This window comes from Prionailurus viverrinus, chromosome D1, assembly GCF_022837055.1.
Source record: "Prionailurus viverrinus isolate Anna chromosome D1, UM_Priviv_1.0, whole genome shotgun sequence".
Classification (NCBI taxonomy): Eukaryota; Metazoa; Chordata; class Mammalia; order Carnivora; family Felidae; genus Prionailurus; species Prionailurus viverrinus.
This window is the reverse complement of record NC_062570.1, coordinates 87,942,401-87,969,481: the sequence shown is the minus strand read 5'-3', so window position 1 is coordinate 87,969,481 and position 27,081 is coordinate 87,942,401. Positions and strand designations below refer to the sequence as shown.

Sequence of the window (27,081 nt, the reverse complement as noted above, 5' to 3'; positions counted from 1 at the left end):
GTTTAAGATACAAGATATAAAGTTGTCTCTATGAGATTCTAAAATATACATGAGTTTGATCAAAAGTTTGAGGAGGAGGTAGAGAAAATGAAAACAGGATATGGTAGGGTAGTGAGATTACAGTGATTTTTCTTTTTTCTTCTGAACATTCTATGTGGTTGTTATGTTTTCTTTAAAATAATGTTTAAAAGAATTACCTATAATTCATAAAAGGAAAATTTATGGCTTTGGGGTTGTGGTTTCTTCACTGAAACAAGCCAACCATAAGAGAAAAAGGAAGAAAATTATAAGACCATCTGCCTTAAATGCCACAAGGCAGCAAATTACAGGGATCAGTTCAGGCCTCTTTTCCAGTCCAAATGCCAGCAAGGTCCATTCCTTTAGCTACCACAATGTAACAAGTATCCATTTCTGGGTAGGCAAAATGCTCATCTGTTCTCCTACTGGGATGGGGTGATGAGCCTGGCAGAAAAAGGGAGTGAAATGTTGAATTTAGCTGATTTCCAGAATGTGTCCCCATGACATTCACATCACCAAGCTGGGGTTTAAAGATCCAGGCATGGCGACCACTCTCTGGGTCCTTACTGGGCAGAACATGCTGATCAAGAGCAGTTAGCAGTGCATTAGTGACAACCTCAGAGGCCTTTATCACTGGGCTTGTGTGTCTGGTGGCAGAAGTGTGCCTAACAAAAGATTTGGAGGGCATGATTGGCTTTGAGAAGACACACAGGTCCCCAAGGTATAGAAGCGGGCAATATAAAATGATAAATGATCAACAAATCCTTGCTCATTGGCTGACTAATTAATAATACCAATGATAATGTACTTACTGTGTGCTAAGCACTGTTCTAAGGATTTTACTTATATTAACTCATTTGATTTTCCCAATAGCCCCATTTTACAAATGGAAATACCGAGGCACAAAGAAACGAACTAACCTGCCTAAGGTCACAAGAAGAGTAAGTAGAAGAGATGAATTCAAATCCTTGAAGCATAGCTTGAGAGTCTGTGCTCTTTTAAGCACAATGCTAGTTTTCACTAATGGGCCGCAGTGAGTTAAAGAGAGGGAAGGAGCACTGGACAGGGATTCAGGGCTCCCGAACATCATATCATGGCTATCACCATAATTACCGTGTGACTCTGAGCAAGCCACTTGACCCTCTGGCCTCAGTTTCTTTGTCTAAAAAATGAGGAAGTTAGCACAGAAGTGCTCTGTAAGTCTATAACCAGTGAAGTTCCTTCTAAAAATGGAGGAACCTTGGGCCTCAGGCCCCCAGCCCTGCCTCACCACACTGCCACGCTGCCTTGCACCCTCCACAGGGCCAGGCCCCTGCCCACACTGCTTGCCTCCCCTGTATGGGGACCTGCAGTGACCCAGGCCTGGGGCTTCCCAGGTTGGAGTTGTCTTCCCAGCCCCCATGGGGAGGAAACGGAGATACCTGTGGCATAACAAGCCCCCCTACACCTACTTGGCCATGGTTGCCTGGGTGGTCCAGGCTGCACCCTCCCACAGGTTGAAGCTGGCCCAGATCATCCATCAGGTCCGGGCCACATTCCCCTTCTTCAGGGACTACCGAAGGACTAGAAGGATTCCATCTGCCACAACCTCTCCTCAAACTGATGCTCCCGCAAGGTGCCTAAAGATCCTGGGAAGCTCCAGGTCAAGGGCAACTTCTGGGCGGTCGTCATGAGCCTGATCCTAGCTGAGGGGCTGGGGCTGCACAACATGGCCCTGTGTTGGGGCTGGCAGAGCAGGGGCTTGTGGGGAGCCTTGCCAAGGACCTGGGCCCCTACATGCTGCACAGCTGGTGATACCGGCTCCCCACTTCCCAGCCACTGCCCAGTGAGGGCGTTAGAATAAAGTCTTTGCCAGGGGACACCAGGGAGGGGGCACCATGGAGCAGCCCAGGTCCAGCTGGCTTTGGGCACAGTGGGAAGGAGGTGGTGCCCACTCCAGTGCTGCCCTCTGAGAGGCCTCTGTGGCCCCTTCACCCCCTCCCTGGGCTCAGTAGAGCAGAGGGAGAGACTTCCCAGAGGGGAACCAGGAGGCCTGCACCCTCTCCCCTGAGCACAGAGTCTGCTCCCTCCACTTACTGCAGAGTACCCCAGAGCCTGGGGGGCTGTCCAGTGGGAGTCACAGGCCTTCACTTTGGGGGCAGCTGCCCACCTCCTACTTGCCCATCTACACTCCCAATGTGATAATGCTCTTGGTTCCAGTACTACCCATATCCTGTCCCCATGCCCACCTTCAATTGGCCCAGCCTACTAGGGGTTGGCCCCTGAAACCCATGGCCCCTCAGGGTTGTTCTGGGATCTAGATGCCCTTTTCCAGGGGATGCCACTCAACAAGAGCATCTATGATATGTGGGTTAGCCATGTCTGGGATCCACCTGCCTCCAATCCAGGGGGTTGTTCTCCTGATACCGCCTGTGAGGCTCCCGGAACAGGGATGCTTTTCTCCCCTACCCCTTCCTGCCACCATCGGTTTGTTGGGAAACCAAGGCCAAGAGGACCAAGAGGTGTCTGTGGCCACAGAAGCCTGGAAACACTAGGCACCAGTGGTGCTGAGAATCCACGATGTTTATTGGACTATCCCACAAAGGGTTGTGAGCCAGCTGGGCACCACCCTGGCCTCAATGGTCAGTCATGCCTCTCCCAGCCCCAGAGGTAAGACTGGAAGGAATGGGGCTTTGCTTGGAGTAGCGCCTTCCTGATCCTACTTTCTCTGGTCCTCTCTATCCATCCATTCCTTTCTTCCATCCATCATCCCTAGGTGTCACTTCCATTCCCTGGCTCTGGGCTAGGGGAAGGAGAACCAAATGGTGGCTCCAGCATAAAATCTTGTCCTCCTTCATCTCCTTGGGAATGAGGAAGCACCTTTTTGGGGAAAAGATAACAGTAAAGGAGTAAACAAACAAAAAACCCCAAAATTGATGAACCTCAACCTATCACACCTTTATGCCAGCTCAGTCTTCCTGTCCAGAAAGCAAGAGGCACTTCCTGAATCATGTGGCCCGGATCAGGGAATGAGGATGAGCCCCTGATATGGTTTCAACACCCAGGTATACAGGGGCCTGGCATGTTCCTTAAGGTGTGATGGGGAAAAGACTTTAAAACCTTGGAAATCTCCCACCTGTTGTAGGTAACAACAGCAGAGTATAAACAAATGGAATGAACAATCAACACAACAGCTGGACAAGAGAGAAAAAACGAAGTATGTGTGTATGCACCTGTAAGGTACAGGTTCCACATTGCATGTTCTTAAAAATTCATAAACATTTTCAGCGCACTGACCATTCTGGGGCAGGAGATACTCTTTCCCTGACTTTCCCTTTTGCTCTTCTCTAACCTGCCCACACCTACTATCCATCCATCCATCTGTTTTTTTTTTTTTTTTTTGTCAAATCATCATTCTCTGGAGTATGTTACAAAGTTTTTCCAGACTCTTAGGAAAATTGATTAACATCACAATATGCATTGATATCCTCCTGGGAGCAGGCAGGGGGTCGTTTCCAGCTTGCTAAAAGGAGTAAAAGTCATTTCAAAGCCCATGTAGTAGACCACATTCCTGTCTGTATGACATTATCTCCGCTGGTTCTTTATCAACTCAAGCCCCTTTTATTCTACTACAACTGGCACCCCGTAATGAACAGTTTAGGAGTGTTACCAAAGAAGGCAGATGGTGTGTGTGTGTGTGTGTGTGTGTGTGTGTGTGTGTGCTTACAGTGGGGAAGAACTTCTGATGTTTCTCTTCCTAACTACTGTTTTTAAAAACCCACAATTTTTAAATAAACTCCATCCTCAATGTGGGGCTTGAACTCACAACCCCAAGATCAAGTGTCACATGCTCTATTGACTGAGTCACCCAGGTGCCCCCATAACTACAGTTTTTAAAAAGTCCCCTTGGGCTTCTTAAGAAAGGCAAAAACTCCTCAAAAACATCACCCAACATTTTTTTTGGGTGACTCGTGTCCTGATTCATCCCGTCGAGGCCGGTGCACACGGAGGTAAACATGACCGACAGAGTCCTGTACACCTGGACGCAACCTACACCCAGCATTCCCAGGTGGTGTCTCTTAGTCTGAATTCCCAGAGGCCTGGCTGCACTGGCTGTCCCCCGCTCTGGGTCGCCAAGTGCTCACCTCACCGTTGAGGACTGCTGACTCTTGGCTCCGGTCCGATGTGGGATGCACCACAGGGAGGGCTGTGGGTTTTATCGCGATGAGCTGCACAGATCCAGAAGATGTGTCAAAGGGATCAGCAGCCGCCTTGCCAGAGTTGTCAAAAAGCACCGCTCCTTCCTCTTCGTCACTCGCAGGCACTGAAGCACAACATAAACACCCTGATTTTTATGGTGTAGGGGAGCTGCATGATCCTGGGGGAATCTGTGTAAGGCTCAACGCCTAAGGACATTACTTTATTCAAAGTGACCTCAGCAACAATAGCACCTGGTTCTTTGCCAAGGGCTCACTATTGTTCAAGGGTTTCTCTTAAGATCTATACGAGTCATTCTTCCACTGCATGATCAATGGGTAGGAAAGAACTGTAAAGGTTTGAATATAAACAGTAACAATCATTCTTTCAAAATTGTGACAAAATGTTTTTGGGGAAAAAAAGTAAATTTTTTTCCCTCTATGTTTGAGTTGGAGATGAAAAAAGTACAATTTGGCCAAACCTGGCAACTATTCTTAAATATGACAGTCAAAAGAGTAACAGCATTCAGTTCAGTCTGTGCCACCAAAGCCATCCCGTTTTGCAAGATGTAAGGGTAGTAAGTCTTCCCTGGTCAACCAGCCATAGGAACTGCTGCTAACATTTGGTTTATTTTTTTTGTTTCTCAAGGCTGCTTCTCCAATGATTCGGGTTAGGGTTTTTTCATTTGTCGAAAGAAAAGAAAGCTAAGAAATAACTGCCAGAGAAACTAATTTAAAACTGTAGACAACTTCCCTAATTAAATAGAGTGAATTCTGCCTACACTCTGTTAAAGTAATTCTTCCTGCTGACAGATAATTCTGCCCTGATTGGTGAAAGACACCAGTCTGCCTTGTGCTTCCAAAACTAAGCTGGCAGAAGAAGTTCCAGGGCCAGTAGTACCTTGCTGATTGACTTGTGCTTAAAGCACACTCCCATTAGGTAACTCTAAGAATGACAGTTTATGGAGCACGGCTGGGCAAGAGATAAATTAAGCCTGTTCAAACAACTAAACCAGTAGGCAATTTAGGAGCAAAATCGGTGTTCTATAAAATATGAATGTAATAAAAGTGTATTCATCTTTCCTACTGCTTGCTCAAGAGATCGGGACGTCATTTAAATTACCCAGAAACACATAGTTTGTATCATATTGTCACTCTATCATAATCATAGATTTGTCAAATTAAGCTGAGTAAATTGTTATTTTATGATGGGGCCAAAACACCTCATGGTCTAACAATAGGCTATAATTGGAGTATTTCCTGCTTCTGTGAACTTATTTGCAAATAGGCCACCAAAGAGCCAATGACAGAAGAAAATCTCTACTCATACATCTTTTAAAGTAGAGTTTTGCTGGTCAATTCTTGCCTGGCCACCATTATGTCAGACCTGGACAACTACTATGAAAGCCACCTATGGCACCCAGCCTCCAAGATGGCACCCAAGATGGCACTAGCCTCCTGATATTCACAGTCACGATGAATAGGACCGATCCATGTAACCAATAGGAAATAGCAGAAATGACAGTGTGTTACTTCCAAGGCTAGGTCATAAAAAAACAAAACAAAACAAAACAAAACAAAACAAAACAAAAAAACCCTCGTGGCTTCCACCTTGCTCTCTCGTGGATCACTTACTCTGGGGAAAGTCAACTACCATGTTATGAGGACACTCAAACAGCCCTATGAAGAAACCCACGCAGCACGAAACTGAGACTCCTTCCAATAACTATGTGAGCAAGCCATCTTGTAAGTGGACTGAAGTCCCAGTCAAGCCTTTAGATGAGTACAACCCAGGTCAACATCTTGACTATGACCTCCGGAGGTACTCTGAGCCAGAACCACCCAACTATGCCACTCCTTAATTCCTGATCTGCAGACATTACGTGAGATAATAAACTTAGATTGTCATTTTGGTTGCCAGGTGTTGGGATGGTTTGTTATGCAGTGATACATACATAATCCACCTAAACAACCTCTCTCCTGTGAGCTTCCACCCTTGTTGTCCTACTTAAGATACATAGTCACAGCAGCCAGGATGATTATCTCTTCAAAAGGTAACCAGATCACAGGACTCCTATGATCATAACCCTCCAAAGCCTCATCTCTCTCAGAATAAAACCCTGAGTCTTTGTGAGTTGGCTCTGACCACCTGGCCGAGCACATGTCCTACCTCTCCCTTTATCCACTTTGCTCCAGCTACAATGGCCTGCTTGAACAGCCTACATCAGGCTTGTTCGCACCTCTGGGATTCTGTATTAGGTGTTCGTTCAGAATGCTCTTTCCCTAGGTCTTCACATGCCTAGTTCCTTCTTATTTTTCAACTGCAGCTTGAAAAAAAACTTCCTTATTCATGAATCTAAAATAACCTGCTCATCAGCTTGTTATGTTATACTTTCTGCATAGTACTTCTCTCTGCTGCCTTGTACTGATTTAACCTCTGCCCATCCCTGCCCCTAGAATATAAGCTCCATTCTTGCCTACCCTTTAAAAGGCAGATGTCTATTGCCTTTAATGGTGTCTCAGGTATAGCTGGCTTTTCATAAGGATTTTCTGCATCAATGAAGGAAGGAAGGAATGAATGACTACAATTTCCTGACTTTGGAAAGGAGATTGTTGTTAGTTGTTAGTACTTGCAAAACAGGTGAACATGTAGAAGTTCAAGTTCTGTGATCACTAAACCATGCAGAGGGTGAAGAGACAGCACACAGCAGTTTTACTGATTCTGGGTTGTGACACCCTCACTTCCCATGTGGACAGGGTAAGGAGAGAGCATAACTATAATGGGATGGGAAAAGGATACCCTGGAAGTTGGACAAACTACAGTTCTTGCCCATCCTTATTCTCAAATAAGATTCGGATGTGTACAATAACCCCTCCAGGTTTATGAGAAAAATAATTAGTTATCCTGCTCCCTGCCAAAAGACTGATGTAAAAAGAGAATATGTTAAATATTCATTTATTAAAGTGTGGGAGTACAGCAGGTTCGTGGGAATATTTGATGCATAATTAGTCCCTAAAGGAAAAAATGTGGGAGAATGCTGAAGGAAAGGGCCACAGCTAAACTGTAGAAGTGCCCTAGACACCATCACGTCAGCATCATCATAAATGTCACTGTCCCCAATCTAGTTGTATCTTATTTTCACTGTTGGTTTTAACTTCCATAAATCAGGAATTCCTTCCTTCCTTCCCACCTTCCTTCCTTCCTTCCTCCCTCCCTCCCTTCGGCTTGTCTTCCGTTCCAAAAAAACACACTACTGATATTTTGGTGAGCTCTAACCTCACGGATATATGAGAATGTGGAGCCCTGTGATGAAGAAAAGGACAGGTTCTATGGAAGGTCCACCCCAGAATTCTGATGGGCTTCAGCATTTGCTGGATTTTACCTTAAACAAATCGGTCCCATCATTTCTGTGTGAAAATTTCAAGCTGAACCTCACTGAATGGGAACCTGAGGCACAAGAGAAGTGGCCAACCCTGAAAACTCACTTTCTGTTTCTTTCTGACAAAAATAAAATGCAATGAAGTACCATAAACCTGGAGAAAGGATGGCTTTTTGATAGAACAAACGTATTAAAACCTCAACATACCACAGTAATTGGATTTCATTCATGCAGGCTGCTCTTGTTATTTCTGAGACTGATATTTAAATAATCAAAGTGACCTAAACAATAAGGAGGCAGGTAGAGTGGTGGAAAAACAAGAACGGAAGGTCAGCAGGAACATTTGGGGCAGGTCAGTATCTCCCCAGCAAGGGTGGGGAGTGATGGGGTCTGAAACAGGCTCTGCTCCCTCCTCCCCTGTGGGTTAAATGCAAGGGAGAGGAAAGGGCGTCATCTTATAAATGTGATTTACTGACAGAGGAGTCTGTACGTTGTACATTTTTAAGCAAGCAAAAGGGCACAGAACAGTATGTACATTGATTCACTTTATTAACAAAGCAATACAACAAAAAACATTGTGTGTGTTGTCATATGCATAGTAAGAAGGTCTGAGAAAGACACATGCTGAGTTACTCAAGGTCATCTGAGGACCCGGGTGGGTGATGGGACATGTGTGGGAGGACAGACTTTGACTTGACTTTGTATATTTCTGGGAAGCCTTCTGTGAGCTGGCTTGGCAGAGAGGTGGTGGCAGAGAGGATTTCTGGTGGTCTCACGTAGGGTAGATATTCCAGGAAAACCCCATGTGCCAGACCCTGATTCTGGTGTAGAAAGCACAGCCTCTGTGTTACAGGCCATGGGGAATTCAGGAGAAGAAGAAATTCAAGAATCAAATCAGTATGACAATTTAAACCAGTGCTTTATATAATGGCTGGAAATGGGAATGGAGACCACATTTTCCCTGCAGAAGACAAATCTATTGTGCAACATTATTCCTTGTTTTTCTTTTTTAGGCCAGAAAAAAGAAACAAAGGAATATTCTGGAACTACCTCCAAGAGAGAGTCCCTGAACCACACTCCATCAAATTCCTTTAAAAGGGAAGCACACCTAACCCCAGTGCCAGATTGTTTGGCTTTTCATGTGGCATTTCTATAGGATGCCACCTAACAACCCACTGAGACCTGAACGGCATTTCTTCTAATATGAGTGGCAGCACCAGGTAGTTGAACCCGGGCTCCAGTCAGCCAGCATCAAACATGGAAGGGGTGCATGGAGATGATGGCCAGGACAAAGGTGGGGCCAGGAGGAGGGGACACACAAGGATGTCCAACAGACACAACGTATAGATAGGGCAGTAACACAGTAAGGCTGTGTTCCGATGACTTTGAAATAAACTCCAATGCCCATCCTTTATAGGGAGGGAAAAGATCTGTGTGAGAGAGAAACCAAACAGATACGTTTCCCTGGAGAATAAAGGCAGAAGCACAGGCTGAGTTTTATGATGACGGATTTATTACTGTGCTGTTTTTCCTAGGAGAGGTGGATTGGTGGCATCTGGATTCACTGGCAGAGACTGAACCCCTAAGACTTATCAAGGGAGTCAGGGCAAGAAAATGAGGGGAATCTCCACGACCAGCAGTGAGTCAGAGATCTGCTGCCCAAGTGGACCTGTGGCTAGGAATCCTGTCAATTCAGCCAAGAATTAGAAACATTCCAGGCAAACACCAGCTCATGCTGCACAGGGATTTTCTAAGGCACTGCTCAATTCCATAAGAACAGGGAGCAGAGGGCATGAGACACAATAATTCAGAAAAGGGGAGAGGCGATACCCCAGGAGGTAGTTAGCAGACTCCTGACCCTTCTGGGGCACACCAGAGAGAAGAAGGTAGGGTTATAGCGCATGGGTCTGTGTGAACGTGGGCGCACACGTGTGTGCAAGTGTGTGTGGGACGGGCCCAGGGGTGGTGATGGCAAGGAGGGCTTCTCACCATTTCTCTTCCGTGCCTCCTCCTTTGTCACTTTCTGCTGTGCCATTACATTCTGGGGCGAGCGCCTCCCTGAGCTGGGCTTCCCTGATTCCTTGCTGATGACAGAGCCATTCTCACTGGGCGACCTGCTGGAAGTAACCATAGCAACAGGGAGATGGTAAGTTTCGACTCCAGCAGCCTCCTCTCAAGGTTATTTTATTTGTACAGTTTATGTCTGTCGCCTTTCGTTCTGGTTTTATCCACAAAGAAGAAATGATACAGGAAAAGAAAACACAGCAAGCCCCACACTACCGCGTGGGTTACGCAGCTGGTCGCTGTGAAGTGCATTGTTTACGTGGAGCGCTTAGCTCCAAAGAGAAGTTCAGTGAGCGCGGCCCTCAGGTCCCATCTCTGTTCCATTAACCCCCAGTGACTATGGAAACGGTGGTGATGGCGTTTGTAAGCATGCCCTCTTTTTAAAACACGGCACTTTGGATAGTGTTGCAGAGCATTTGATTCACGTGACATCTACAGGGACGTGCACTAGACACGGTTCTCTTTGCTTATTCCCTTTACACAATATACTTTGACCACTAAAGCTTAAGTCACTCCACCACTTAGTTATTCTGTCTTACACACATCAGCACGTGTGCACACACGCACATTCTTTCACTGTGCTAACTGGTAACCACTTACACTTGAAACTACCAATTTCAGCTATTCATTTCTTCAGGAAATATGTCATGTGCACCAGCTTTGTGCTGGGCATTATGCCAGGTACACTGGTATACAGAGATACTAGGACACCACCCATGCTGTCCAAGGGCTCCCCATCACAAGCACCAAGTAGGTGCCAAAGACTATGCGGAATGCTTTCAAAACTGTTAGTGGATCATTACGACAATCCGCTGGTTTGGTGACTGTCACCCTTGTTTAGCAAGTGAGGAATGTGAAGGCGAGTGGCAAATCAGTCCTGGAAACCAGCGCTCCCCCTGCAGGTAGGGGCTCTCTTCCACACCAGAGCATCTACAGAGTCCTACAATGTCCTCAGATGAGGCAGGCATTACATAGGGCAAGCCACAGGGCCTTCTCCCCTTCCCTTAGGTGGGGGGGTGATTCTGATCTTCTGAAACTCTGTGGGAAACGGACTCTTAGAGCCCCTGCTGAGGTTCATGCTCCCTCAGGTCTCGGATCATCATAAAGTCCAACTGCCTTCCCTTCTGTGGAGACAATCAGGAGGCAGATATCCAGAGGCCTCGTCAAACTTCTTATTCTTCTCTGTCAATTGTCCAAATTCGGAACCTAAAGGCCCCTACAATGGAAAATTGGCTGGAATAACACGTAGTACTTGACCAGTAAGTAAGCAGCTTTTTAAGTGGAAGCTATGTATCTTTGTAGATGTTCTTTTTCCTTCCCCTCCCTTTTCCCTTTTCATCCTATGGGAATGGAGAATTCTCGGTCCTGTACTCTTTAGTACACTTCAGCACCCTAAAACTGTGACCAATGACAGTGCCCACTCACATCCATGGGATAATGCAAAATCTGCCCAGAGGGTTCCACAGAACAACAGAACCAAATGAGACATTCCTTGCCAAAGTTCCACAGACAACTGTAAGTTTAGGAAATGTTGTCTATTATATTCCTTCTTTGGGTGCTCCTAATGCACATTAACATATCAAAGGCCCCATCAGTCCTATCATAAACGGTCCTATCATCTCCTTTTGTTTAATCCACCATTTCCCAGTTTATTTGGCCCCAAATCTCCTTCACCATAAGATAGAAATACAAAGAATGCAGCTTGAGAAAATATAGATAAGGCATTAATTTTTTTTAAAGATTTTACTTTTTAAAGTAATTTCTAACCCCCAACATGGGGTTCAGACCCACAACCCTGAGATCAAGAGTCACATGCTCCACTGACTGAGCCAGCCAGGTGCCCCAGATAATTTATTAAGTGTATATAATTTACCCAACATCTATTTGAGCACTGAGTGCTGCCTATACAAATATACATACAAAGAGAAGACATAAGCCCTTGGATGGTTTTCAGAACCTCACAGTTAATGGCACCTACTTTTCCAACTGGCTTTGTTAGGACAACAAGGCTTTCATTGAGGTCCAGAAAGGAAGAAAGGGGAAAGGCTTCTTGTAACCCATTTTCACGTTCATGATATACTTAACAGTGTTTGTATCATTTGCATAGTCTTTCCTTCATTTGATCCTGAAACAATTTTCTGGCTGTTCCTCTCAACTCCAGGGAAAGGTATGAATGAACACATTTCTGGGGAGAAACTCCAACTCTGCTTTACTCTTTCATCCACTTATGAACTTATGTTTACATGGAGCCACCAACCCAAACTTCTGGTCAAAAACATAAGGTGAGATTTGTGTCCACTCACATGACAGTAACAAAATTGTTTCTGTGAGCAAGAAAGTGCCCCTTGTGAGGCCATAGTTTTAGGCTACTGAACTCAACAGTCCCCCTCCCCCACTTCTGGGGATATGGGTGTACATGGAGTCCGGATGAAGAGTCATGGAGGTGGGGATTAATCAATTGCTGAACAATTATGGCCAATCACTGAATTAAAGTACCCATTGTCCATGGCTGTCCCTATGAGGTTGATTCTCTATCTTTGCCCATTAGTCCCAGTCACAGGCCAACGAAAGAGCATCCCCAGGAGCCTTAGTGAGAGGAAAAGGACCTGCAACACCTATCTGATTATCTGCGAGTGGCTGAATCCTCAGATTTCAGTTTGAAAACCATTTTTAAAAACTGAGATACCTTAATGACCATCAAATCACTGGTTTCTCCTATTTTTCACTTGCAAAACTTTTCGGATCACCTAACAGACCCATTCTGAGAGGTTATGCAGGCCACAACCAGCAGGAATGAGGAGACTGATGTGGCAAGACAGAAAAGCCAGAAAAATAAATGCAACATGGGTTTGGTTTTGGTTTCAGCATCTTAATATCTTCCCAAATGAATTGGACTCCCGTGGTCAGCTGAACTGGAACAGAGGTGAGGTTTCTCGCATAGCTTTGGCAATGATACAGCCCTTAGTAAATTTCTGTGTTAATGGTAACATTATGAAGCAAATGTAGAAATCATTCAGCTGCATAGACACTGTTTTCTGTATCTATATTTGTTTCATAAGCCCATATTTCCTAATAAAATTCTGGGGGTAAGTAATTGAGTTTGTTTACCAAAAGTAGATTCCTTGCTAATTCAAGAAGAAATGCTTGTTCTAAAAAAAAAAAAAAAAAAAAAAAGATCATTTTTAAAGAAATCCTTACATAATTTAAATCATTCAACTAGAATGGGTAGAAAATAATTTTTATTCTTCCCAGCAGTGCTATGTTAATATTCTCATTTTAGTAATTCTATTTACCTCTTTTCAGTGTCCTCTAATAGGTGATAAATATGTTTTTAACATGCCTGTATTGTATTTGGCAAAGATCATAATGAGAATAATTACTGCAGGTAATCCTACTTGCCAGTCAACTCAGATAAATAATCTATTGCTTCATATGTTTCAACTCTTCATGCTGAGGCAGACTCTTGCAGTTCTGATCCCAATTTATTCTCACCTGCCTGTACCAAGCTTTGGTAGCCTCCTCCCACACTGACTCTGGCCTAGACCATGTGTCTTATTTTGGCCAACAGGACAGAAGTGATCTTGACACAAGCAAAGATTTGAGAAGTGTTGCCCCTGGGGGCTTGTTTTCTTGCGGTACGTGGAACACCCTGTGAGACAACCTGTGAGAAAGCCAGAGCTGGCCTGCTGGAGGATGAGAGACCATGTAGCCCCAGTTACCTGGCCACCCCAGACAAGGTTATCACCAACAAGCCAGCCTGGCCAACCTACCACCTGACTACAGACACATGAGTGAGCCCAGCTGAGATTAGCCAAGCCCATCTCAGCCCAGAACCACCACCTTCCTGAGCTGAGCCCAAACTTCTGACCCACCAAAAATCAGGAGCTAAATAAAAGGCTGCTATTTTAAGCTGCTAAGCTGTGGAGTAGCTTATTGTGGAGCAATAGATAACTCATCCACATCCCCTCAACCTTCTTTCCTACCCAGGCTGAAATCCAACCCTCTGTTTCTCTGTACCTCTGAGGTACAAAGAGCTCCTGGAGGGAAAACAGAGACTTGTTGCACGACTCCAGCACAAACTTTGTGTATTTGACACAGACAATCCTTCTTTCCCCTTCAAACTACTCCCTTCTCTTGGCTTCCTGGATTCTATTCTTGCTTTGTCCTCCCCAGGGCTTTTTTTCCTGATGCTTTTTGGTCTCCTGTGCTGATTCCCCTTCATCACCTGGACCTCTAATCATTGTAGTGTTCCAGGGGTCAGGTTGTGGGTCTCTTTTCTATCTATACTCTCCCAGGTGACCCCATCCCAGTGTCACAGCTTAACTAAATACTGACAACTCCTCATTTATATTTTTACTCTGGACCTCTCCTCTGAACCCCAGACTTCTACAGTTAGCTGAGTTCTGAACACTTCCACTTGAATGTCTAAGTGACATCTCAAACTTAACATGCCCACATCCAAACTCATGATCATCCCCTACAAATTTCTTCTCTTCTAGTCCTCTCCCATACAACCAATGGCAAATTCATCCCTCTCTATTTCTACTCCTCCCAACAATCTATCAGCAAATCAAGGCTAACTACAGCTTTTCCTTCAAAAGGTGTCTAGAACCCTATCACTTCTTACACCACCATGCCTTGGCCCACACCACCATCTACATCACCTGGACTACTGTCATAACCTCCTAACTGTCTCTCTGCTTCCATTCCACTTCTACACCATCTGTTTTCCATACAGCATCCTTTAAAATGGCAAGTTGCATCATGTCACTGTTCTTCTCAAAACCCTCCAATGACTTCCGATCTTTACTCATGATGAAATTCCAAGTCCTGACTTTGATCGGTAAAAGCCTAATATGATCAAATTCAGGCAACTTCTCTGATTCATCCGCCACTACTTCCTCCCTAGTTCACATCGGTCTCTTTGGCCTTCTTGCTCTTCTTTAAGTATTTTAAGAGATTCCCTCCTCTGGGCTTTGCACACACTGTTCCATCTGCTTGGAACATTCTTCTCCCAGACAGTTTTGAGGCTTACACATCATTTCATTCAGGTCTTTCTCAAGTGTCACTTTATCAGAAAGGCCATCCCTGACTTCCTAGCTAAAATAGCAGCATGTCTCCCTTTCCATTGCTCTATCTTCTTACCATGCTTTGGTTTTCTTCTTCATAATGCATCACCACCCGACTTACTATGTATCTATTTCTCAGTTTATTGTCTATCTCTCCCCACCAGATTGTGAGCACCGTGAGAGTAGGAATTTTGTCTTGTTCCCTGCAGTATCCCCAGTGCCTGGTAAACAGCAATCAGTTAGTATCTATTAGGTGAAGGGAGGGAGAGAAAAAAGGAGGCAGAGATGATGTAGCTTTTCTAGCATCCATTGTGGTCTCAGGCAATGGAGAAGGGACTTGGCAATGGCAGTTGGTTTGGCCAGCCAACAAGCCTTGCCATAGAATTCATTACCTCTTTATAACACTATTGTAAAGTCCTTACAACAAGTCTCCTGGCCTCTAGCCTAACCTCTTCCATCTATCATCCACACTGCCACTGGAGCAGTCTTTCTAAAATTCCGACTGGACATCACTGTCTTCCCAAAGAACTTTTAGTGGCTTCCCACTACCCAGAGAATAAAGGTCAAACTCCATAGCCTGGCGGTTAAGACCCCCCACAATTTTCACTTATCTTCTGGTTTCATCCTTACTGCATCCCAACCACTGTGAACTCTAAACCCTAGGGACATTTGCCATTATGTGAATTATCTCTACCCAACTATTGACACTCTACTCACCCTCCGAGGCCCAGCTAAAACATAAGCTCCTCCCCAATCCTTTCCCTCATCAGATTTAAGTTCTTCCTTTCTTTTCCATAGTACTTCGTTCAGACTCCTCTATGAGCACCTGCACATCATGCTTGGTTTCCGGGTATTTATCTCTCGGTGTCTCCATCGTGAGATTCTTGGGGGTCAGGAACCAATCATAAACCTTTCTGTAGGCCTCCCAATGACTGTCAAAGTGCTCTGTTCATGGTAAAAGCTCCTAAAAACGGTTTTTGAACTAAAACCATACACTACTGAAAAACTGCCAGATAAAATAACAACTCTACTGAATCAAAGGCACTGCTTTTAAAGTTAAAAAATCTAAGTGTGATGCCAGTGCCAAATTTGTTGTAATAAATATGAAAGCAAAATTTCTACTGTTGTGGCTGATCAGTGATGTAAAACCTTACGAATGATGGCTCATGAGAAGCAAGTATTGTGATTCTTGTCATCTACTTTAGTCTCCCTCTCAAAAACTCAAAACAAGCATGAAGGGGATTTTGTTTTTAATGTTCATTTATTTTTGAGAGAGAGAGAGAGAGAGACAGAGGTGAGCGGGGGCGGGGCAGAGAGAGGGAGACACAGAATCCAAAGCAGGCTCCAGGCTCTGAGCTGTCAGTACAGAGCCTGATGTAGGGCTCAAACTCATGAACCGTGAGATCGTGACCTGCGCTGAAGTCAGATGCTTGACTGACTGAGCCACCCAGGCACCCCAAGGGGAGTTTTTTTTTTTTAAGTTTATTTATTTATTTGGAGAGAGAGTGGGCATGAGCTGGGGAGGGGCAGAGAGAGAGAGAGAGAGAGAGAGAGAGGGAATCCTAAGCAGGCTCCACACTGTCAGCAGAGAGCCTGAGGTGGGGCTCAGACTCACAAACTATGAGATCATGATCTGAGCCGAGATTGAGAGTTGGATCCTCGACCGACTGAGCCACCCAGGCACCCCTGATGGGGAGAATTTATTTATTTATTTATTTATTTATTTATTTATTTATTTATTTATTATTTATTTTTAAATGTTTATTTTATTTTTTCAGAGAGTGGAAGCAGGGGAGGGGCAGAGAAAGAGGAGGGCAGAGGATCCAAAGCAGGCTCTGCCCTCACAGCAGCAAGTCCTATGTGGGGCTCGAACTCACCAACTGTGAGATCATGACCTGAGCCAAAGTCAGATGCTCAACCAACTGAGCCACCCAAGGTGCCCCAGAAGGCGGGAATTTTTAAAGAGAAAAGTGGTATTAACTTGAGGCTTCCACTGCTCTCACCATCAATGATTTCCCTTTTTGATTTGGAGAGGCAGAAGTTGATCCCATGCCTACCTCTTTCTGGTTTCGGTGGACTTGGCCGTCTTGATGGTGCTTCCGTCCTGGGCGATGTCTCTTTCCTGAGAGGCAGGAGCATCTCTAACAGGGAGCGGTAGGACCACCGTTTCCTGAGTCACAGGGACAACCTCCTCATCCGCCCCTTGCTGGCCCAGGTGCTGCTTGGCATAGTCAAAGCCTTGCACAGGCTGCAAAGAGGAAACAGATTTGTGGTCACGTTTTTGGCAAAGTGTGACTCTAATGACGGCTTTAAGAGAAGATGGGCAGGAGAGTGCATGTGACAGGACCATACTTAGCTTTCTGATGAACGAGAGTTAACCCAAATCTCCCTCATAATTTCTATCTGCGAAATCAGAATCTGTGCTAATTCCACTTAGCTATAGAATCTCTACGGGGAAGACTTACTTGGAAAAATGAATAGTGTAAACAAGATGCAAATATGTGTGTGAGAACAAACTTCTTCCAGGAATTAAAAAAAATGTTTTTATACATTTATTTATTTTTGAGAGACAGAGTCAGAGCACAAGTGGGGGAGGGGCAGAGAGAGGAGACACAGGATCCGAAGCTGTCCGAGCTGTCAGCACAGAACCCGACGCAGGGCTCGAACCCACAAACCGTGAGATCATGACCTGAGCCAAAGTCGGATGCTTAACCGACTGAGCCACCCAGGCGCCCCAAAGAATTTTAAACGACCAATTTTAAGTTACTGGATACTGCTAATTAGAGACTCTTAATTATTATATGAAATAGGTCCTGTATCATCTCCTGCCTAGGAACATCTCGTCATCCCTGAACCCTACTTTCACATGGCCTTATGCATAGTAAGGGGTGTGTGACTTTGCCAAGTCGCTGGGATTCTGAACCTCAATTTTCTCATCTGAGAAATGAAGATAATCAGATCTGTGGTACCTAAGCCACACCTGAGTATTAAAGGGGAATCACAGCTCTGAAAACAGAGGGAAAGAAACGTGCTTCCACATGTGAAGCAGTACAATCATTAATAATAAAATGGAATTTATGGAATCACTCAAATCCAGACCTATGGCTCTCCTATGATTCATTACTGGGTAATTAGCAAGGCTTTTATTGCACAATGTCTGAAATCCCAAGTGAATAGGGCAGCTGTGAACAAAGCCCAGTAGACATCTATTAGTGGGGTAATAAAAAACCAAGAGGTGTATTTTAACAATTCCTGGGAGTGTCTCTATTCTGCTTTACACACCAGAGCAGCACAACACAGATTTAAGGCAAGACAGTGGGGGGGTGGAGAGCACCAGCTCCAAAAACAGACTGCCTGGGTTCCAATCCCGGTTCTCCCACGTATTAGCTAGGTGACCTTGGGTAAGACGCTGAAATTCTCGGCACATCAGTTTCCTCACCTGTAAAATGGAGATCATAGCAGGGTAAACAGGATCAAATGTGTAAGTATGTGGAAGTGATTTAACCACCCTCAAAGAGATGCTGCGTGGATTAAGTAGGTAAACGTTCAGCATTTAGTGAAGTGCTTCGTACGTTGTAAGTGCTCAATCGATAATAGTTAATATTGTTAGCCTCCCATTAAATCATAGAACAGGTGAAATAGAAATCAGTGATTCTTTTCAGGAAAATTTGGAGATGAGGGGTGCCTGGGTGGCTCGGTCCGTTAAACGTCCCACAGTCTCACCTCAGGTCTTAATCTCAGAGTCATGTGTTTAAGCCCTGCATTGGGCTCCATGTTGGGCATGGAGCCTACTTAAAAAAGAAGAGAAAAGAAAAGAAAATTTGCGGAAGAAACTCCACTTCCACCATGTGTGTTTCATTGGAACTTGACATGGAGAGAAGCCCCTCCTTCAGCAGTGAATTTAGCTAAGAAATGTAACAGAGAGGCTCCAGCCAAATGGAATGGTCTAGGACTGTGGCCCAGCCTATCAAATCTTACTACCACATCTCAGGACAAGACGGAGTTATATTGCTAAATCCAGCAAAGCTTCCTTATTTCAAGCTGTCTGTAGTTCTGCCATGGACAGTTCCCCCAATTCCCAGGGAAACTCACTCTGGAAAGTGTGCTCAGCCCTTCCTCTTCACTGAGACACACACTCTGACCCAAATGGTGACCATGGACATTCCGTGCCAGGATCCGGGAACGTGCTTCTGAAATAGTGTTTGTCTGTTCAATTCCTCCCTCCTATGGTGCCACATGAAACAGAATGGAGCCTGAGAACAACCTGGTCACGTTCTTAGACTACTGAATTGCCAGCTCCTCCAACCAATGGTCACCAATTGGATTCACCTGAAATGTTTCTAGAAGCTGAGCTTTTCTCTCCAGGTCCACTGTTTCATTGTCTCCTGGCTTGGTCTTGTGGCTTCCATTCAGATCCTTTGACCAGCTTCCAAAGTTATCTCCCTAAAAACCACATCAAGTCATGTACTCCGCCATTATAAGTCTCTCGTCGGGGGTGCCTGAGTGGCCCAGTTAGTTAAGCATCTGACTCTTGATCTCAGCCCAGGTCTTGATCTCAGGGTATTGAGTTTAAGCCCTGCATTCGGCTCTGCACTGGGTGCAAAGCCTACTTAAAAAAAATGTTTTGGGGCACCTGGGTGGCTCAGTTGGTCAAGCATCTGAATTCGGCTCAGATCACGATCTTGCAGTTCGTGGGTTCTAGTCCCACATCGGGATCTGTGCTGATGGCTCAGAGCCTGGAGATTGCTTCAGATTCTGTCTCTCTCTCTCTGCCCCTCCCCTGCTCACACTCTGTCTTTCAAAAATAAATAAACATTAAGAAAAAATTTTTAAAAAGTGTTTCACGGCACTCAAACTCTTCAGCAAGGCATTTAAGGCCTTTTGCAGTCTGGCTGGACCCACCTGCTCAGCCACGCCTCCTGTTGGTACCTTTTCCATAATCCTCCCATGCCCTCATTAGCCTATTCAGCATAGTGCCAACTACAGTTACTGAGCACTGGCTTGTGCCTCGGACTGTGCCTGGTGCTGGATATATGAGGATGAATAATAGCCAGTCCATGCCCTCAAGGCATTCACAGTTGCAGCCTTATTTGGTATGACTGGTACAGTGCTGAATGCATGATGTCAATTATGACATTTCATCTGTACTGCAGTTTAAGGGGGTGGCATTATTATGATTCTCCACTTTAAAGATAAATAAACTGAGGGTTGGAGAGGTAGCAATTTCCTCAGGCTCACCCAGCTGGTCGGGGGTGGGGTCGGGATTTGCACCCAGGTCTGCGTGATGCAGAGCCAGAACATCTGAGCACTGCCTGATGATTCCTCCCATGGCCTTCCCCTCATCCTGCAGCCTACCATCTTGGTTGGGCATCTGCTACCATACTTGGCCTGGCTCCCATGTTGAGACTACTGGCCTGTCTGTGAGGAACTGAGAGTCTCCGATGGCAGCTAAGGCTTCCCAAGAACCTAGTCAGGACAGCAAGCTGGCTCTGGTCCTCTCCCTCTTGCCCCCACTCTCCCTGGATTTGGCACCTCACCTTTCACACTGTGTTGAAGTTACCTGCTAGATACTTCAGGGGACTGGGTTGATGATGAGTGAGCAGAAACAGAGATATTAAGGAAGGACAGGCTTCAAGGGTGGCCACTGTTATTAGGTTAATAATAACAGTTCTCACATATGCTCAGTCCTGACAGCCTTCAAAACACTGACACCTCATTTTGTGCTCATAAACACCCTCTGAGGAAGCAGGGCAAACATCACAGTCTTTGTTTAACAGGCAAGAACACAAAAGCTCAGAGAAGTCCAGTGACTTGCCCAAGATCACACAGCTAAGTGGTGAAAGACTCAAGACCAGTCCCTCACTCTTCTGACTCATGGGTAGTGGTCTTTCAGTCCTCAGTTTGAAAATCACCTGAAATTAATTAATTGCCATTGGACACACCCTCGTGTCCCCTGATACTATTAAGACATAATGAAGTATCTATAGCTGCTTCAACGAGTTTTGTAAAATTAGAAAATCAAAATAATCCTCAACAATTTCAAAGGTAGACATGCTATCCAGACCTTTGAAGAAAAAAAGGACCTTTATAATAATGAAGGCCAACTTGTATGTAATATTTATATGCCAGGCACAGCTCAAAGTAACTTACGAAAATCAATCCTCACAACAACCTATAAGTAAACACTGTTATCATCCCCATTTCACAGATGGGAAAACTGAGGCACAAAGAGGTTAAATACAGGCCACACAGTCTGTGAAAAAGAGGAAACAGCTGGGCACCTTCAGGGGGTTACTGACCTGTCCCGGGCAGATGGTCATGCCAACCATTGTGGACCCTCCATCCTCCATCCTGCATCTGGATGTGGCCCTACCTACTGTCCTGTAAGGCTGCCTGCTCCAGGAAGCTGTGTTCGCATCAATTATATGAAGGGAAACACTGGGCAAAGGCTGTGAATCCAATGACAGAGTAAAGAGAAATGAACCAGGAAGAAAGAAGCTCATGAGACCCCTGACACCTGGCCCTCCTGCATTTATCATTTTCTCAACACTACCTACAGAAGCCTAGCTGACAACCATGGTAACAGGGTCACGTCTATGGTACCTTGTCTCCGAAGAAGGGTACGGCCGTGCATGCCCTGGCCTCGGCTCCCAGGATGGCTGCACTCAGCTCCTCTTAGCCTGTCAAGTCTATTACTGAGACTCAGCAGGGATCCCCGGGAATGTCCTGTGGCACTGCCGTCTGCATTCTAAAGACACGATGATGTCCCTGGAGACTAGGAGACCATCCTCCCACGCTATGGAGTGGTCACGAAGGCTAACTTTTTCATTCCGCCTCTTTCCTTGGCATTAAATGAATTCTGGTCACACACACACACACACACACACACACACACACACACGGTGTGAGATGCGACGCGGGCAGCTCTCTCCTCTCCAACACTGCAGTGTCCCTGGGTTGCGAGGGCAGAAGGACTGCGGTAACAAAGAAGCAGTTCCACCCCGCTGGCTTCCTGTGATAAAGGAGCTTTGCAAATCAAAGTGCGGAGCTCAGCCTCATTGAGGGAGAAAACAACCAGAGCTACCACACACAAGTGAATTCAGTCTTCTCCTGGAACATTAATTGGCTTGATTTTCAACATCGGCCACGTATCTCTTCAAGCACAATTCACCAGGTAGGAACATAAAAGGGGCTATGAAAACCCACAAACATGAATCTCTTCCAGCTCCAAACAGCTTTCAAGCCAGAAGGTACACTGAAATCGTGTGCTGCCCCACTGACCTCAGCAAATTAATAAAATTTTGGCTTAATCTGTAACACAGAGTTGCCATTTACAATCTCAGTATGGCATGTTTTGCATTCCTGGACTCGGCTGCAGTTAGATTCTGGTAATTACTGTTATGTCTGGAAGGCTCAGGTTGTAACTAAGCTAAGATGGAAATGAAAGACCCCTTCTTGGAACAGTTTTATTTGTCACTGCTTGGGCAATGGCCAAGACTGTGCTGCATCTGGAAAGCGGGTGCCCTTTGTGTCAACAGAAACAGAACAACATTCTTTGGAGTTTGGCTCTTTGGTAGACAGAGCGTCTAATCAAACTGCAGCTTTGCAACAGGTGAATTAGTTTAACAAACGATAAAATTCAATTGATTTCTTTTGCTGAAGCAAGGTGTGATCGTCCAGAAAGAACTAGGCATGCATGACTGCTGGCAAGGACTATCTCCATGACCTGCATTCCAAAGGAATGAAAATTCCTTTTGCTGTTTCATTCCTGCACAGGTGGACAAAGCTCAGAAGTTCAGCGATGGAGGAAGAGTCTACCTGCCAAATCTCAGGGCTCAGGAACGGGTATAATGTGGAAAGAGCCCAAAGACACAGCTATGGGCTTGAGTCGCTCCTTTTGGTGCTAGTTATGTGACTTTGGACAAATCCCCACAGCCTCTCTTTCCTTAGCCTTCTCAACAGTAATGTGACAATAATAAAACCTGCCCTGACTATGATCTACCTTATAGGGCTGCTGTGATGAGCAGACGAGGTCACAGACCCAGAAGAACCCAGCAAATTGTAAGGCATTATTTAAAGATCAGGTATTACAGATTACTGTATTTCCCTCGAGGGTATATCATGAAGGGAGCTATGTGACTGGAAAATTAGCTCTGGGAGTTTCCTCAGTCCACTCCCCTCCCCGTCACCAGAGGTGTGGAGGCTGTGCAGGGTGCACGGGCTCCTGGCCAGCCTCCAGTTGAGCCACCGAACCAGCATGTGATGACTGCCCGGCCAAGACTCTGCAGCTTGCCCATCATGGTAGCCTTCGAAGATAAGTCACTCCGGTCAATGGAAGAAGGAAAATTTTGAGAGTCTCATGTGCCCAGAAGAGCCCTGCATTAGGAGCCAAAAGCCCTGGTTCTACCATCAGTTCTGCTACTTACAAACTGTGTGATCTTAGAGCTACTTCTCTGGAAAAGGACAATGTCAGATTAGATGGCCTCCACAGCCCCTTTCAGGTCTGTCCAGCTCCTAATTTTCTGTGTCTCAGTTTCCTCACCTGCAAAACAATGGCTCTTCCTTAAAGCATTGCTGTGAGGATGGGAGCTGCTGTATGTAAAGCCGTCAGAAGTACTTACGGCTCAGAGAGAGAGCGTTATTAGGTAAGCATTAGCTATTGTGGCCTGACAATAAACACAAATGGTGCACAATGATGGGAGTATACTGAAAAACACTGAATTGTACACTTAAAAATGGTTAAGGTGGTAGATTTTATGTTATGTATTATTTACTATAATTTCTTTAAAAATCTGAATAAATAAAGGGTCTCCTTCAAGATAGGGCTTGTCAGAATGTTTCTGAAGGTACTTGCAATGACCTCAAAAGCTACCACTTCCCACACCTTTGCTCTCTGAGGCAGGTTCATCATGGTGTCCGGCTTGAAGTCGTTCTTGTTCTTCCGGCAGAGCACAGCAGTGATGATGATGATGATGACCGTGACCACAGCAATGGGTGCCAGCACTGCCGCGATGATCCACAGGTTGTTGGGTGGATTCTTCACCACGGCTGTGGGAAAAGCAGAAGGAGGCACGTGACAAGGGGCACCAGAAGGGGGAAAGCAGCCCCCACACCCTTGGTCCCAAGTCATGAGATGGTGAAGAGGGTTTGGGATCAGAAAGGCCCTTGCCTTGGGCAAGTTATTCAAGGTCTCTGAGTCTCAATTTTCCTCGTATGTAAAATGGGATTATCACTTTGTAAGGCACCAGAGAGACGGGGGTGTATGTGGGGCTTTGGTGTGGTCCCTACTAGGTGCTCAATAAATGCTAGCCTTCACTATTCTTAAGAGAAAGAGGAAGATGGATTGGTATCAATTTTCCCCAAAAGTAATGTCTATGAATCCAAAGAGAAGAGAGAAAGTCTAAGGGCCAGAGTTGGATTAGAGGCAGGAGGCAGGGCTACAGAGAAGTGACTCTAAATACTGTAGTGATGCCACCCTCCAAGTGAGCAATGAATAAACATAGCTGAGTGGGTGGATCTAACCCCCCGTGGGCTGGCTGGGGAAACTTGGAAATGCCTTGGTCTAATCATAAGGATCAGGCTGCTCTCAAAGCCAGAGTAAAAAGTAACCAAAGCTATTGTCAGCAGGAAGAATGTGTTATTAGAAGAGTAGGTGCCTCTGTGGGAGTGGGGTTGGAATTAATTAACCTGCAAAGGGCAACAGGGTAATGGTCATGCTCTATATCAGGATAGGGGTTAGGGTCACACAGGTGTATACATTTGTCAAAACTCATCAAACGGTATACTTAAGATATGTACATTTTATTCTGTGTAAATTTTACCAAAAACATCATAAACAAGTATTGAATTCTAGGCAACAATACGCATGTTGAAGTGTTTACAGTTGAAGTCTGCTGATGTTTGCAACTTACTTTGAAATGCATCAAGAAAAAACAAGTTGGATTAATGGCTGGATGGAAGGACAGGGAGATAAATATGTGATAATGAAAGCATAGTAAAATGCTAATTGTGGACTCTAGGTGGTGGGGACACAGGTGTTCACCATACAGTTCTTTCAGCTTTTTGTTATGTTGGGTTAGGAAGATGTAAGAAAAAAGAAAAAGCCCTTGATATGAAATGGATGAGTCTCCCCTATGCTCACTGGCAGGGAAGCCTGGAAGATACTTCTGTCCAATCAAAAAGATTAATATGTTCTTAGAACTAGAGTAAAGAAAACAGTAACCAAAACAGTTGTCTAAAAAAATAATTACTGGAAGGGAGTGGGTTTATAGGAAATCTGGAAAAGAGAGCCAAAGGGCAGGCAAGAACTTGTCCATGTCAGAGGAATGTGCCCCAACTGGCAGACGCAGGTAATCCAGCCGGGACAGGTCTATCGTGGTGAACAAGATGGCTGCAACTGGCTGTTTCGGTTTAGTGATACTGTCCATCAATCCTAGCCAAGTTCTCTGTTCTCCTATACCCTAGATGATCCCATAGACTCATGGCTTTAAATACCATCTGTGTTCATGTATAGATCTCCAACCAGGACCACTACCCTGAACTCTAGATTCCTATATCCAACTACCATGGATGCCATTTGAGATTCGCCAACTCAAATTTCCAACTGGGTACTTAAGAGATATCTCAAATTTATCATGTTCAGAACCCAACTCTCAATTTTCCCCCAAACCTATTCTTGTGATAGTCCAATAAATTGCAACTCCTTCCTTCCAGTTGCTCAAGGCAGTAACTTTGCCACTGATGTTGACCCTTCTCTTTTATTCTTATCCAACTTCCTATTCATTGGCAAACCCTGTCATCTCCATTTTCCAAATAAATCCACAATCTGTTCACTTCTTTCTATTGCTACACCCACTGTGGTCCAACCTACCAACATCTCTCATTTGAATCACTGCAATGGCTTCCTACCTTGTCCCTTGTCCTCTATAGACCATTTGCAACACAACAGCTGGAGTGATCCTTTAGAAACTCAGATCACAACACTCCTCTGCTCAAAACCTTCCAGAGGCCCCCACTCCCCTCAGAGTAAGGGCCAGAGTCCTTATAATTTCTAGAAGACCGTAAGTAATCTGCTTTTCCAACCACCCTGGTTACTTCTCTGGCCTTACCGCCCACTGCTCTTCCCTTAACTCACTCTCTTCCAGCCTACCAGCCTCCTACTGTTCCTCAAATGCGCTGGACATGCTCCTCTCTCAGGGCCTTTGCACCAGCTTATTCTTACAGTTAGAATGCTCTTCACCTAGATATACATGGCTCCCTCCCTTACTTCTTTCAGGGCTCTAAACAAGTGTCACTATATCTACTCTCTATCAGATAGCAATCCCTGACCCTGGCATTCTCCATCCCCCTTGCCCCCTACTTAATTTTTCTCTAAAGCAGTGCCTCTCAAACTTGAATGTGCATGCTAATTGCCTGGGAACCTTGTTCAAATGTACGATTCTGATTCTGTGAATTGGGGTGAGGCCTGAGCTTTTGCCTTTCTAACAAGCTCTGGGTGGTGCTCATGCAGCAGGCCCCCAGGCCACACATGGAATGGTAAGGCTCCAAAGCAAGGCATTACCATCTGACATGATACATATGTATTTGTTTCATCATCTGTCTCAGCTCCTCCACGAAAAGGTACACTCCAAGAGGGCAGGGAGGTTTTTTGTCTCTTGTTCACTGCTATGCTCCCAGGGCCTAGAACAGGGCTTTGTACACAGTAGGTGCTCAATTAAAAGTCAAATGAAGGTACAAATGAACTACCATTTTCCCTGTTGCAACTCAGCTCCCCATATAGGTTTTCATATGGCAAAAAGTAATGGCCAGTTAAAGAAGTCCCATCTCTTTGGTAGTTCTAGCCTATATTTTAAATTAATATACTACCAGTCTGGTTTACATATCAATCCCTTATAAGTCCGGTTAACGTAAGTTGGTCTTCCTGATGCTGCTGAACTCTGAGGGCTACTAGACCCACAAAGCTGAGGACAAGGCTCTGGAATAATTTAGAGACCCCACTGGTAAGTGCCACACAGTGAGTCAGCTGGTCTTTTCTCTCTGACTTTAACCACCCTTTCTGACTTCAGTTGGTAACTTATTAGCCAAGATCTGCCTCTCATCAAGCAGCACTTGGATTTGGAGTTCTATTAGGACAAAAAAGGCTTCTTTTCCATAGTTTTTATCAATTGGTGATTAATCACATTATTAACTTCTGAAAACAGCTCATTAGATAATGTGCCTCTGGTGACATCAAACATTTAATTGCCACTGCTTTTAGCGATTTAGTATTTATATGTGAGTTTTATGCCACTAACATTCTTTAAAACTTAAGGGTTTCTATGAAAAAAAATAATATGCCTCTTTTGCCTATGCTATTCTATCCTGATGAAGAAAAAT

The 27,081-nt window shown here is 45.0% G+C and overlaps 1 protein-coding gene across 1 annotated transcript in view; it reads right to left on the bottom strand.

The window, feature by feature from the left end:
• Positions 1-27,081, bottom strand: part of KIAA1549L (KIAA1549 like) — a 117,056-nt gene that overhangs the window by 51,056 nt on the left and 38,919 nt on the right. Inside the window, exons 10-13 of the mRNA XM_047823248.1 lie at positions 23,591-23,754; positions 16,764-16,954; positions 9,563-9,690; positions 4,143-4,321 (exon numbers count right to left, since the gene is read on the bottom strand). Of these exons, the coding sequence (XP_047679204.1) occupies positions 4,143-4,321; positions 9,563-9,690; positions 16,764-16,954; positions 23,591-23,754 (662 nt within the window). The remainder of the gene's footprint in view (positions 1-4,142; positions 4,322-9,562; positions 9,691-16,763; positions 16,955-23,590; positions 23,755-27,081) is intronic.